At 58.8% G+C, this 15,345-nt stretch overlaps 1 protein-coding gene across 1 annotated transcript in view; it reads right to left on the bottom strand.

Moving 5' to 3' along the window:
* Nucleotides 1–15,345, bottom strand: part of LOC145340130 (calmodulin-binding transcription activator 1-like) — a gene marked incomplete at its 3' end in the record, with an annotated part of 43,358 nt that overhangs the window by 11,295 nt on the left and 16,718 nt on the right. Inside the window, 3 exon segments of the mRNA XM_080184557.1 lie at nucleotides 581–716; nucleotides 3,698–3,765; nucleotides 8,639–8,742. Coding sequence (XP_080040683.1) covers nucleotides 581–716; nucleotides 3,698–3,765; nucleotides 8,639–8,742 — 308 coding nt within the window.

The following is a 15,345-nucleotide window of genomic DNA, read 5'->3' as shown; positions in this document are numbered from 1 at the left end:
GAGCACACACGCACACTCCCACACAGTAACACTGAGTAACGAGCACGCACACACATTCCCTGCACAGTAACAGAGTAACAAGCACGCACACACACAGAGGAACAAGCGCACACGCACACTCCCTGCACAGTAACTAGCACACACACAAATACACAGTAACACTGAGTCACAAGCACACACACACGTTCCTTGCACAGTAACACTGAGTAACAAGTGCACACACATCCCGCACAGTAACACTGAGTAACTAGTGCACACACACATCCCGCACAGTAACACTGAGTAACTAGTGCACACACACATCCCGCACAGTAACACTGAGTAACTAGCGCACACACACACTCATTGTTACTGTGTGGGGAGTAACGCAGAGTACGAAAGGTTTGGAAGATAAAAGCATTAACATGTATGTTTGCCGATCAGACTCTCCCCACTGGCTGCTGCGTATCAGAGTATCACCACCTCCCTCACTTGGGCAATTATTGAAGGGTAAGACATGCCAGCCACCCGATGAATGAATCACACAACCCTCTCCCTGGGTAACGTTACAAGGCAATATTCCACTGGTATTTTCACAAACCTCCATTCCCTGGACTTTTAGTTTCATGTGATCCTCTCTGGTGGTTTTGCCATCTTTGCGCTTTTTCCAACAGTAACCATCTTTCCGATATTTCACTTTCTTTCTGTTGTACAAGATGATGGAACCGTTTAGTGGCCTGTGTGAGGAAGAGGAATCAGTAACCGGGCTGTTCCACTGGAAAGGAGATCGGAATCTCAGCACACGTACATCACAACAGAGACATTTCCTGAAGGAGTCTGCCCCACGTCCCCTCCCCACTCAGAACCCCTCATACAGCCTCCCCCACTCCCACTCACAGACACAGACACACACACACACACACACACACACACACAGAGCCCCTCCCCACAGCTACTACCCCCCCCACCACACATACAGACACACACACAGAGCCCCTCTCCACAGCTACTACCCCCCCCACCACACATACAGACACACACACAGACACACACACACAGAGCCCCTATCCACAGCTACTACACCCCCCACCACACATACAGACACACACACACACACAGAGCCCCTATCCACAGCTACTACCCCCCCCACCACACATACAGACACACGCACACAGACACACACACACAGAGCCCCTCCCCACAGCTACTACCCCCCCCACCACACATACAGACACACACACACAGACACACACACAGAGCCCCTCTCCACAGCTACTACCCCCCCCATCACACATACAGACACACACACACAGACACACACACAGAGCCCCTCTCCACAGCTACTACACCCCCCACTACACACACAGACACACACACACAGAGCCCCTCTCCACAACTACTACCCCACCCCCACCACACACACAGACAGCAACCCCACCCCACACACACAGCCCTCCCACACACAAATATCGCACACCCCCCCCCCACCCCAGAAGCACACTCCAGAAGTATTTAAGTCATAGTTTACTTATCAGTGCCACAAGTAGCTTACATTAACACTGCAATGAAGTTGCTGATAAAATCCCCGAGTTGTCATTCTCTGTTCAGATGCTCTGAGGTAGAATTTAGCACGGCCCAACGCGCCCTAACCAGCACGTCTTTCAGACTGTGGGAGGAAATCGGAGCACCCGGAGGAAACCCACACAGACATGGGGAGAATATGCAGACTCCACACAGACAGTGACCCAAGCCCGGAACTGAACCCGGGTCCCTGGGGCTGTGAGGCAGCAGCGCTAACCCACTGTGTCACCGTGCCACTGGGATTGAACCCGGGTCCCTGGCGCTGTGAGGCAGCAGCGCTAACCCACTGTGTCACCGTGCCGCTGGGATTGAACCCGGGTCCCTGTGAGACAGCAGCGCTAACCCACTGTGTCACCGTGCCACTGGGATTGAACCCGGGTCCCTGGCGCTGTGAGGCAGCAGTGCTAACCCACTGTGTCACCGTGCCGCTGGGATTGAACCCGGGTCCCTGTGAGGCAGCAGCGCTAACCCACTGTGTCACTGTGCCGCTGGGATTGAACCCGGGTCCCTGTGAGACAGCAGCACTAACCCACTGTGTCACCGTGCCGCTGGGATTGAACCCGGGTCCCTGTGAGGCAGCAGTGCTAACCCACTGTGTCACCGTGCCGCTGGGATTGAACCCAGGTCCCTGACACTGTGAGACAGAAGCGCTAACCCACTGTGTCACCGTGCCGCTGGGATTGAACCCGGGTCCCTGTGAGGCAGCAGTGCTAACCCACTGTGTCACCGTGCCGCTGGGATTGAACCCGGGTCCCTGTGAGGCAGCAGTGCTAACCCACTGTGTCACCGTGCCGCTGGGATTGAACCCAGGTCCCTGACACTGTGAGACAGAAGCGCTAACCCACTGTGTCACCGTGCCGCTGGGATTGAACCCGGGTCCCTGGCGCTGTGAGACAGCAGCACTAACCCACTGTGTCACCGTGCCGCTGGGATTGAACCCGGGTCCCTGGCGCTGTGAGACAGCAGCGCTAACCCACTGTGTCACTTGCACAATGGAACAGGGATTGTGAGTAAGTTTGTTATAATCCAAATCGCACTCTCCCTGCTCTGTGCAGTCAGTTGGTCTTGGCTCGGGAACAGCCTGAGTGGCCTCAGCGATAGTCGGCTCAGTGAATGGACAGGACAGTACGGAGGTCACTCTCCTCGTCACTGACCCCTGACCCTGGTCAGTAACGACAGATGGAACACTAGTGCGTGTCTGTCTGCTGTCTCACTCTATTGGTGAGGCCGCAGCTGGAGTACTGTGTGCAGTTTTGGTCGCCGCACTTGCGCAAGGATATATTGGCCCTGGAGGGAGTGCAGAGGAGGTTCACTAGGCTGATACCGGAGATGATGGGGGTGGACTATAAAGAGAGACTGAATAGACTGGGTCTGTACTCGTTGGAGTTTAGAAGGCTGAGGGGGGATCTTATAGAGATGTATGAGATAATGAATGGGATGGATAGGGTAGAGGTGGAGAGGCTCTTCCCGCTCAGAAAGGACAGCAGGACTCGAGGGCACAGCCTCAAGATAAGGGGGGTGCAGTTTAGAATGGAGTTGAGGAGGAACTTCTTCACTCAAAGGGTGGTGAATCTCTGGAATTCTCTGCCCGTTGAAGTGGTGGAGGCTACCTCACTAAATATATTTAAATCACGGGTAGATAGGTTTTTGATAGACAGGGGAATTAAGGGTTATGGGGAGAATTGATCCACTTCAGATCAGCCATGATCTTATTGAATGGCGGGGCAGGCTCGAAGGGCTAGATGGCCTACTCCTGCTCCTATTTCTTATGTTCTCACTCCAAAGACAGTTTGACATCACGAGAATGGACTCAACTGGTTGACGGCCTGACTGCCCTTGGTGGGATCTTGCTGTGCACACATTTGCTGCCATGTTTCTCTCTGTCAGCAGCTTGGCTCCGCTCCTGACTGGGTGTGAAGCTTTCTGGGGCACGTATCGAAAACACCTATTGCATTCCGTCCCCACAGATTAGGAGAATGCTCCAGTAAAAGGGATTGCAGTGAGACTGGTCTCTGAGCCCCAGGAATGAGATTGTAGAGTCAATGTTACACTGCTCCGGGGAGCAGCCTACGACACTCTGACCCTCTCCCTCCCGCTCGCCCACAGTTTAATCTGTCCAGCTGTCAGATCAGCTTACCTAGTCCGCGGAGCGCCCGATAGCCACTCCTCATGTTTTTCAAACGCTGTCAAATAAGATGCAATCTCCTGGAAATAAAAATCACAGCTCGGTCAGTTACACACGGAGTGACCCGCGGACACTCCACACCCCGGCTCTCACACACAGAGTGACCCACGGACACTCCACACCCCGGCTCTCGCACACAGAGTGACCCACGGACACTCCACACCTCGGCTCTCGCACACAGAGTGACCCACGGACACTCCACACCTCGGCTCTCGCACACAGAGTGACCCGCGGACACTCCACACCCTGACCCTCACACACACAGAGTGACCCACGGACACTCCACACCCCGGCTCTCGCACACAGAGTGACCCGCGGACACTCCACACCCTGACCCTCACACACAGAGTGACCCGCGGACACTCCACACCCCGGCTCTCGCACACAGAGTGACCCGCGGACACTCCACACCCTGACCCTCACACACAGAGTGACCCGCGGACACTCCACACCCCGACCCTCACACACACAGAGTGACCCGCGGACACTCCACACCCTGACCCTCACACACACAGAGTGACCCGCGGACACTCCACACCCCGGCTCTCGCACACAGAGTGACCCGCGGACACTCCACACCCTGACCCTCACACACAGAGTGACCCGCGGACACTCCACACCCCGACCCTCACACACACAGAGTGACCCACGGACACTCCACACCCCGGCTCTCGCACACAGAGTGACCCGCGGACACTCCACACCCTGACCCTCACACACACAGAGTGACCCGCGGACACTCCACACCCCGACCCTCACACACACAGAGTGACCCGCGGACACTCCACACCCTGACCCTCACACACACAGAGTGACCCACGGACACTCCACACCCTGACCCTCACACACACAGAGTGACCCACGGACACTCCACACCCTGACCCTCACACACAGAGTGACCCGCGGACACTCCACACCCTGACCCTCACACACAGAGTGACCCGCGGACACTCCACACCCCGACCCTCACACACACAGAGTGACCCGCGGACACTCCACACCCCGACCCTCACACACACAGAGTGACCCACGGACACTCCACACCCTGACCCTCACACACACAGAGTGACCCGCGGACACTCCGCAGAGTGACCCACGGACACTCCACACCCCGGCTCTCGCACACAGAGTGACCCACGGACACTCCACACCCTGACCCTCACACACACAGAGTGACCCACGGACACTCCACACCCCGACCCTCACACACACAGAGTGACCCACGGACACTCCACACCCTGACCCTCACACACACAGAGTGACCCGCGGACACTCCGCAGAGTGACCCACGGACACTCCACACCCCGGCTCTCGCACACAGAGTGACCCACGGACACTCCACACCCTGACCCTCACACACACAGAGTGACCCACGGACACTCCACACCCTGACCCTCACACACACAGAGTGACCCACGGACACTCCACACCCTGACCCTCACACACACAGAGTGACCCACGGACACTCCACACCCTGACCCTCACACACACAGAGTGACCCGCGGACACTCCACACCCTGACCCTCACACACACAGAGTGACCCACGGACACTCCACACACTGACCCTCACACACAGAGTGACCCACGGACACTCCACACCCCGGCTCTCGCACACAGAGTGACCCGCGGACACTCCACACCCTGACCCTCACACACACAGAGTGACCCACGGACACTCCACACCCTGACCCTCACACACACAGAGTGACCCACGGACACTCCACACCCTGACCCTCACACACAGAGTGACCCACGGACACTCCACACCCCGACCCTCACACACAGAGTGACCCACGGACACTCCACACCCCGACCCTCACACACAGAGTGACCCACGGACACTCCACACCCTGACCCTCACACACACAGAGTGACCCACGGACACTCCACACCCTGACCCTCACACACAGAGTGACCCGCGGACACTCCACACCCTGACCCTCACACACACAGAGTGACCCGCGGACACTCCACACCCTGACCCTCACACACAGAGTGACCCACAGACACTCCACACCCTGACCCTCACACACACAGAGTGACCCGCAGACACTCCACACCCTGACCCTCACACACACAGAGTGACCCACGGACACTCCACACCCTGACCCTCACACACACAGAGTGACCCACGGACACTCCACACCCTGACCCTCACACACACAGAGTGACCCACGGACACTCCACACCCTGACCCTCACACACACAGAGTGACCCACGGACACTCCACACCCTGACCCTCACACACACAGAGTGACCCACGGACACTCCACACCCTGACCCTCACACACACAGAGTGACCCGCGGACACTCCACACCCTGACCCTCACACACAGAGTGACCCGCGGACACTCCACACCCTGACCCTCACACACAGAGTGACCCGCGGACACTCCACACCTGACCCACACACAGAGTGACCCACGGACACTCCACACCCTGGCCCTCACACACACAGAGTGACCCACGGACACTCCACACCCTGACCCTCACACACACAGAGTGACCCACGGACACTCCACACCCTGACCCTCACACACACAGAGTGACCCACGGACACTCCACACCCTGACCCTCACACACACAGTGACCCACGGACACTCCACACCCTGACCCTCACACACAGAGTGACCCGCGGACACTCCACACCCTGACCCTCACACACACAGAGTGACCCGCGGACACTCCACACCCTGACCCTCACACACACACAGAGTGACCCACGGACACTCCACACCCTGACCCTCACACAGAGTGACCCACGGACACTCCACACCCTGGCCCTCACACACACAGAGTGACCCACGGACACTCCACACCCTGACCCTCACACACAGAGTGACCCGCGGACACTCCACACCCTGACCCTCACACACACAGAGTGACCCGCGGACACTCCACACCCTGACCCTCACACACACACAGAGTGACCCACGGACACTCCACACCCTGACCCTCACACACACAGAGTGACCCGTGGACACTCCACACCCTGACCCTCACACACAGAGTGACCCACGGACACTCCACACCCTGACCCTCACACACACACAGAGTGACCCGCGGACACTCCACACCCTGACCCTCACACACACAGAGTGACCCGCGGACACTCCACACCCTGACCCTCACACACACAGAGTGACCCACGGACACTCCACACCCTGACCCTCACACACAGAGTGACCCACGGACACTCCACACCCTGACCCTCACACACACAGAGTGACCCACGGACACTCCACACCCTGACCCTCACACACACAGAGTGACCCGCGGACACTCCACACCCCGGCTCTCTCTCTTTCACTGTGAAACCAGACCTGAGACAGACAACCTTCTCTCAGAGAGAACAATAAACTCGCGCAGTGAATCAAACCCGGGTCCCTGGCGCTGTGAGGCAGCAGTGCTAACCCACTGTGTCACTGTGCCGCTGGGATTGAACCCGGGTCCCTGGCGCTGTGAGGCAGCAGCGCTAACCCACTGTGTCACCGTGCCGCTGGGATTGAACCCGGGTCCCTGTGAGACAGCAGCACTAACCCACTGTGTCACCGTGCCGCTGGGATTGAACCCGGGTCCCTGGCGCTGTGAGACAGCAGCGCTAACCCACTGTGTCACCGTGCCGCTGGGATTGAACCCGGGTCCCTGTGAGACAGCAGCACTAACCCACTGTGTCACCGTGCCGCTGGGATTGAACCCGGGCCCCTGGCGCTGTGAGACAGCAGCGCTAACCCACTGTGTCACCGTGCCGCTGGGATTGAACCCGGGTCCCTGTGAGACAGCAGCGCTAACCCACTGTGTCACTGTGCCGCTGGGATTGAACCCGGGTCCCTGGCGCTGTGAGACAGCAGCACTAACCCACTGTGTCACCGTGCCGCTGGGATTGAACCCGGGTCCCTGTGAGACAGCAGCGCTAACCCACTGTGTCACTGTGCCGCTGGGATTGAACCCGGGTCCCTAGCGCTGTGGGGCAGCAGCACTAACCCACTGTGTCACCGTGCCGCTGGGATTGAACCCGGGTCCCTGTGAGGCAGCAGCGCTAACCCACTGTGTCACCGTGCCGCTGGGATTGAACCCGGGTCCCTGGCGCTGTGAGGCAGCAGCGCTAACCCACTGTGTCACCGTGCCGCTGGGATTGAACCCGGGTCCCTGTGAGGCAGCAGCGCTAACCCACTGTGTCACCGTGCCGCTGGGATTGAACCCGGGTCCCTGGCGCTGTGAGGCAGCAGCGCTAACCCACTGTGTCACCGTGCCGCTGGGATTGAACCCGGGTCCCTGGCGCTGTGAGGCAGCAGCGCTAACCCACTGTGTCACCGTGCCGCTGGGATTGAACCCGGGTCCCTGGCGCTGTGAGACAGCAGCGCTAACCCACTGTGTCACCGTGCCGCTGGGAATGAACCCGGGTCCCTGGCGCTGTGAGGCAGCAGCGCTAACCCACTGTGTCACCGTGCCGCTGGGATTGAACCCGGGTCCCTGGCGCTGTGAGACAGCAGCGCTAACCCACTGTGTCACCGTGCCGCTGGGAATGAACCCGGGTCCCTGGCGCTGTGAGGCAGCAGCGCTAACCCACTGTGTCACCGTGATTTCTGCTGTCTTATAATTGGGGATAAACAAGAGGGCGGAACTGGATGAATGCAGAGATCTCAGAGAGTTGTCGGGATGGAGGTTACGGAGATGGAGGGGGAGGAGTGAGGCTACAGGGGGATTGGTAAACTGAGGGGAGATTTGTAAAGTCAGGGTGTAGTCAGGCAGGGAGGCGAGAACACAGTAACTGGGGAGCAGGGCTTGGTGCGAATTCAACATCGGGGGCAGAGATTGGGGGGAAACGACAGGTTTGTACAGGTTAGAACAGGGAAGCTTTTAATCACTCATATTTCTGACCTCAAACTCACCTCATTGGTGTTCCACCGCTGTCTCTCCTTAGGCAAGGCCGCACATTTTGGTAAACAGTCCATCAGCTTGTTGGGTATAAACACCTTAATGTGGTTATTATTCTCTGTAAGAGAAGGAGAGGCACATCAGTGCTGGTAACCCAGAATACTGTTCCAGAAAAGACAACCTGGGAACAAACACGGTTTCATAAGAACATCAGAACTAGCGGCAGGAGTGGGCCATTCAGCCCCTCGAGCCTGCTCCCCCATTCAATAAGATCATGGCTGGTCTTTTCATGGACTCAGCTCCACTTACCCGCCCGCTCACCGTAACCCTTAATTCCTTTACTGTTCAAAAATCTATCTATCCTCGTCTTAAAAACATTCAATGAGGGAGCCTCAACTGGGCAGGGAATTCCACAGATTCACAACCCTTTGTGTGAAGAAGTTCCTCCTCAACTCAGTCCTAAATCTGCTCCCCCTTATTTTGAGGCCACGCCCCCTAGTTCTAGTTTCACCCGCCAGTGGAAACAACCTCCCTGCTTCTATCTTATCTATTCCCCTCATAATCTTATATATTTCTATAAGATCTTCCCTCATTCTTCTGAATTCCAGTGAGTATTTGCCGATGCAAATGGTCCACAAGATCAAAATCCTGGAACTGCCTCCCAAACAGCACTGTGGGAGTACCTACACCACACGGGACTGCAGCGGGTTCAGGAAGGCAGCTCAGCCACCACCTTCTCAAGGGGCAATCAGGGAGGGGCAAAAAATACTGGTTCCCCCACATCTTTAAACGTGATTTATTGGTCGCAAGTAAGGCTTACGTTAACACTGCAATGAAGTTACTGTGAAAGTCCCCCAGTCGTCCACACTCCAGCGCCTGTCCGGGTTACACTGAGGGAGAATTTAGCATGGCCCAATGCACCCTAACCAGCACGTCTTTCAGACTGTGGGAGGAAACCGGAGCACCCGGAGGAAACCCATGCAGACACGGGGAGAATGTGCAGACTCTGCATAGACAGTGACCCAAGCCAGGAATCGAACCCGGGTCCCTGGCGCTGTGAGGCAGCAGCGCTAACCCACTGTGTCACCGTGCCGCTGGGACTGAACCCGGGTCCCTGGCGCTGTGAGGCAGCAGCGCTAATCCACTGTGTCACCGTGCCGCTGGGATTGAACCCGGGTCCCTGTGAGGCAGCAGCGCTAACCCACTGTGTCACCGTGCCGCTGGGATTGAACCCGGGTCCCTGGCGCTGTGAGGCAGCAGCGCTAACCCACTGTGTCACCGTGCCGCTGGGATTGAACCCGGGTCCCTGTGAGGCAGCAGCGCTAACCCACTGTGCCACCATGCCGCTGGGACTGAACCCGGGTCCCTGTGAGGCAGCAGCGCTAACCCACTGTGTCACCGTGCCGCTGGGATTGAACCCGGGTCCCTGTGAGACAGCAGCGCTAACCCACTGTGTCACCGTGCCGCTGGGATTGAACCCGGGTCCCTGTGAGGCAGCAGCGCTAACCCACTGTGTCACCGTGCCGCTGGGATTGAACCCGGGTCCCTGTGAGGCAGCAGCGCTAACCCACTGTGCCACCGTGCCGCTGGGACTGAACCCGGGTCCCTGTGAGGCAGCAGCGCTAACCCACTGTGTCACCGTGCTGCTGGGATTGAACCCGGGTCCCTGTGAGACAGCAGCGCTAACCCACTGTGTCACCCCACATCTGTAAATGAATTTTAAAGAAGTCCAGTGACCATGACATCTATCATTAATTGTTGGAAAAACCCATCTGGTTCCCTTTAGGGAAGGAAATCTGCTGTCCTTACCCCAGTCTGGCCTACATGTGACTCCAAAGACACAGCAATGTGGTTCACTCTTAACTGCCCTCCAAGGGTAACCAGGGATGGATAATAAATACTGACCCAGCCAGAGACAGCCATATACCTGGGGAGAATAAATTAAAAGCCTGGCTGTAACATGTCTGAGAGAGGCAGGAGAAGGCCGGGCGGCCTGCATCATTCAGACTGGGTACAGGCACCTTAACTCTGTCATCCTTCCTCCCCCTGTCGAACCCCAGCCTCTGGTGCCCACCGAGTGTACAAACAGGCCTATCTCCATCCTGTCAAGCTCTCTGAGCCTGTGAGCTGTCAGTGTGGGAAACACCGCGACATCCCTGTAACAGACAGGCAGGGGGAGCTGGGATTCCCAGCACTGTCCCTCCCTCCCACATCCTCGGTTCAGTCACACCAACAGCCCCTCGTTCCGTTCCCTGTACACCATTATCCCAGCATCAGACTGGGAACCAGGGCAGGCACTCGGCCTGTTGCTATAGTGACGGGATGTTGGGGTGGTTTATTCTGGGAATTGTGTACAAACTGCCGTCTGATTTTACCCAATATCAGCCCAGGTTCCATTCCCCACATCCTCACCGGGAGGGGGGAGGGAGCCAACAGGGTGGGGGGGGGGAGAGCGAACAATCAGGAACCTATCTATCTCTGTCTTAAAGACACTCAATGACCTGGCCCTCCACAGCCTTCTGCAGCAAAGACTTCCACACATTCCCCACTCTCTGGCTGAAGAAATCCCTCCTCATCTCTGTTTTAAAGGATGGTCCCTTTACCCTGAGGTTGTGCCCTCTCTGGTTCTAGTTTTTCCTACTAGTGGAAACGTCCTCTCCACATCCACTCTATCCAGGGGCCTCGCAGTATCCTGTAAGTTTCAATAGATCCCCCCCCATCCTTCTAAACTCCATCGAGTACAGACCCAGAGTCCTCAACCCGTTCCTCATACGACAAGCTCTTCATTCCAGGGATCATTCTTGTGAACCTCCTCTGGACCCTTTCCAAGGCCAGCACATCCTTCCTTAGATACGGGGCCCAAACTGCTCAAAAAGCCAAAATTGCAAAATAAGGGCGGCACAGTGGGTGAGCACTGCTGCTTCACAGCTCCAGGGACCTGGGTTCGATTCCTGGCTTGGGTCACTGTCTGTGTGGAGTTTGCACATTCTCCTCGTGTCTGCGTGGGTTTCCTCCGGGTGCTCCGGTTTCCTCCCGCAGTCCGAAGCTGTACAGGTTAGGTTGATTGCCGTGCTAAAATTGCCCCTTAGTGTCCTGAGATGTGTAAGTTAGAGGGATTAGTGGGTAAATATTTGGGGATAGGGCCTGGGTGGGATTGTGATCCATGCAGGCCTGATGGGCCGAATGGCCTCTTCCTGCACTGTTGTGTTTCTATATTCACAATACTCCAAATGGGTCTGACCAGAGCTTTGTGCAGCCTCAGGAGTCTATCCTGCTCTTGTATTCTCAACCTCTCACTGTGAATGCTAACATTACATTCACTTTCCAAACTGCCGACTGAACCTGCACATTAACCTGTAGAGAATCTTGAACAAGGATTCCCCAAATCCCTTTGTGTTTCCGATTCCCAAAGCATTTTCCCATTTGGAAAATAGTCTCTGCTTCCATTCCTCCTTCCAAATGCATAACCTCACACTTTTCCACACTGTATTCCATCTGCCCACTCTCCGAACCTGTCCGAGTCCCTCTCCACCACCCCCCGCTCCCTCAATACTACCCCTCCCTCTACACACACAGGGTCAGAGCCTGTCCGAGTCCCTCCCCACCACCCCCCGCTCCCTCAATACTACCCCTCCCTCTACACACACAGGGTCAGAGCCTGTCCGAGTCCCTCCCCACCACCCCCCGCTCCCTCAATACTACCCCTCCCTCTACACACACAGGGTCAGAGCCTGTCCGAGTCCCTCCCCACCACCCCCCGCTCCCTCAATACTACCCCTCCCTCTACACACACAGGTCAGAGCCTGTCCGAGTCCCTCTCCACCACCCCCCGCTCCCTCAATACTACCCCTCTCCCCTACACACACAGGGTCAGAGCCTGTCCGAGTCCCTCTCCAGTCCCCCCCTCGCTCCCTCAATACTACCCCTCCCTCTACACACACAGGGTCAGAGCCTGTCCGAGTCCCTCTCCAGTCCCCCCCCCGCTCCCTCAATACTACCCATCCCTCTACACACACAGGGTCAGAGCCTGTCCGAGTCCCTCCCCCAGTCCCCCCCACTCCCTCAATACTACCCCTCCCTCTACACACACAGGGTCAGAGCCTGTCCGAGTCCCTCTCCAGTCCCCCCCCGCTCCCTCAATACTACCCCTCCCTCTACACACACAGGGTCAGAGCCTGTCCGAGTCCCTCCCCCACCACCCCCCGCTCCCTCAATACTACCCCTCCCTCTACACACACAGGGTCAGAGCCTGTCCGAGTCCCTCCCCCACCACCCCCCGCTCCCTCAATACTACCCCTCCCTCTACACACACAGGGTCAGAGCCTGTCCGAGTCCCTCTCAGTCCCCCCGCTCCCTCAATACTACCCCTCCCTCTACACACACAGGGTCAGAGCCTGTCCGAGTCCCTCCCCACCACCCCCCGCTCCCTCAATACTACCCCTCCCTCTACACACACAGGGTCAGAGCCTGTCCGAGTCCCTCCCCCACCACTCCCTGCTCCCTCAATACTACCCCTCCCTCTACACACACAGGGTCAGAGCCTGTCCGAGTCCCTCTCCAGTCCCCCGCTCCCTCAATACTACCCCTCCCTCTACACACACAGGGTCAGAGCCTGTCCGAGTCCCTCTCCAGTCCCCCACCGCTCCCTCAATACTACCCCTCCCTCGACACACACAGGGTCCAGAGCCTGTCGGATCCCTCTCCAGTCCCCCCCTCGCTCCCTCAATACTACCCCTCCCTCTACACACACAGGGTCAGAGCCTGTCCGAGTCCCTCTCCAGTCCCCCACCGCTCCTCAATACTACCCCTCCCTCTACACACACCGGGTCAGAGCCTGTCCGAGTCCCTCTCCAGTCCCCCACCACTCCCTCAATACTACCCCTCCCTCTACATATCTTTGTATCACCCGTAAACTCAGCAACACTGCCTTCCAGTCCCTTCCTCCAAATCGTGAGTGTATATTGTGAAAAGTCACACTCCCAGCACTGACCCCCGAGACACCCCATTAGTCACTGGCTGCCATCCCTGAGAAAGATCCCTTTAACCCCACTCTCTGCCTTCTGCCAGTCGGCCAATCCTCGCCCCATGCCAGAATCTTACCCTGAACACACTGGGCTCTTAACTTATTAACATTCTGCTATGTGGCACTTTGTTCAAGGCCTTCCAGAAATAAAAGTGAAGTGGGAAGCATCTTTGCACAACGTGTGGTGGGGACCATCTCTGAGCAATGTGAGCGCCCCAGGGCTGTGTGGATACCCTGTGTGATGGTTCACAGTTCAGCCTCCTGCTCTCTGCCTCTGACCACAGGGCCAGGCCAGGCTCCTCTGTCTCTCTCAGCAGATCAGGTTCCCAGCCTGGAGTGCAATTCAAGCTGGGAGGCACAGATCCCTTTCACAGCTCACCGATCACTATGGTGACCACACAAACACCAGGCCCACCAGTTTTATAAAAAGCCTGAAGGGCTGCCCAGGAGTTCAACATGGTCATGCAGCAACCCGGGCAGGGGGTCCCGCAGCAACCTGGGCAGGGGGTCCCGCAGCAACCCGGGCAGGGGTCCCGCAGCAACCCGGGCAGGGGGTCCTGCAGCAACCCGGGCAGGGGGTCCCGCAGCAACCCGGGCAGGGGGTCCCGCAGCAACCCGGGCAGGGGGTCCCGCAGCAACCCGGGCAGGGGGCAGGGGGTCCCGCAGCAACCCGGGCAGGGGGCAGGGGGTCCCGCAGCAACCCGGGCAGGGGGCGGGGGGTCCCGCAGCAACCCGGGCAGGGGCGGGGGGTCCCGCAGCAACCCGGGCAGGGGGCGGGGGGTCCCGCAGCAACCCGGGCAGGGGGCGGGGGGTCCCGCAGCAACCCGGGCAGGGGGCGGGGGGTCCCGCAGCAACCCGGGCAGGGGTCCCGCAGCAACCCGGGCAGAGGGCAGGGGGCAGAGGGCAGGGGGCACGGGGCAGGGGGTCCCGCAGCAACCCGGGCAGGGGGCAGAGGGTCCCGCAGCAACCCGGGCAGGGGGTCCCGCAGCAACCCGGGCCAGGGGGCAGGGGGTCCCGCAGCAACCCGGGCAGGGGCAGGGGGTCCCGCAGCAACCCGGGCAGGGGGCAGGGGGTCCCGCAGCAACCCGGGCAGGGGGCAGGGGGTCCCGCAGCAACCCGGGCAGGGGGCAGGGGGTCCCGCAGCAACCCGGGCAGGGGGCAGGGGGTCCCGCAGCAACCCGGGCAGGGGGCAGGGGGTCCCCGCAGCAACCCGGGCAGGGGGCAGGGGGTCCCGCAGCAACCCGGGCAGGGGGCAGGGGGTCCCGCAGCAACCCGGGCAGGGGGCGGGGGGGTCCCGCAGCAACCCAGGCAGGGGGCGGGGGGGGCAGGGGGGTCTAGGGTGGGGGGGGGTGCACTGTCCGTATCCACACCCCTTCTCCGCAGCCACACCCTCTCTCCCTCCCCTCATCCAAATCCCCTCCCTATCCACCCATCCTCTCCCCATCCCCATGCCACTCTCTGTCTAAACAAATGCTGGAGTGTGGCGACTAGGGAATATCCTTCAGAACGCCCTGACCCTCTGACAGTGCGGTGCTCCCTCAGCACTGACCCTCTGACAGTGCGGCGCTCCCTCAGCACTGACCCTCTGACAGTGCGGCACTCCCTCAGCACTGACCCTCTGACAGTGCGGCGCTCCCTCAGCACTGACCCTCTGACAGTGCGGCGCTCCCTCGGCACTGACCCTCTGACAGTGCGGCG

The sequence above is a fragment of the Carcharhinus amblyrhynchos genome, unplaced genomic scaffold (assembly GCF_965287045.1).
Source record: "Carcharhinus amblyrhynchos unplaced genomic scaffold, sCarAmb.v2.hapA scaffold_793, whole genome shotgun sequence".
NCBI classification, from domain to species: domain Eukaryota; kingdom Metazoa; phylum Chordata; class Chondrichthyes; order Carcharhiniformes; family Carcharhinidae; genus Carcharhinus; species Carcharhinus amblyrhynchos.
This window is presented reverse-complemented; position numbering and strand designations above follow the sequence as displayed.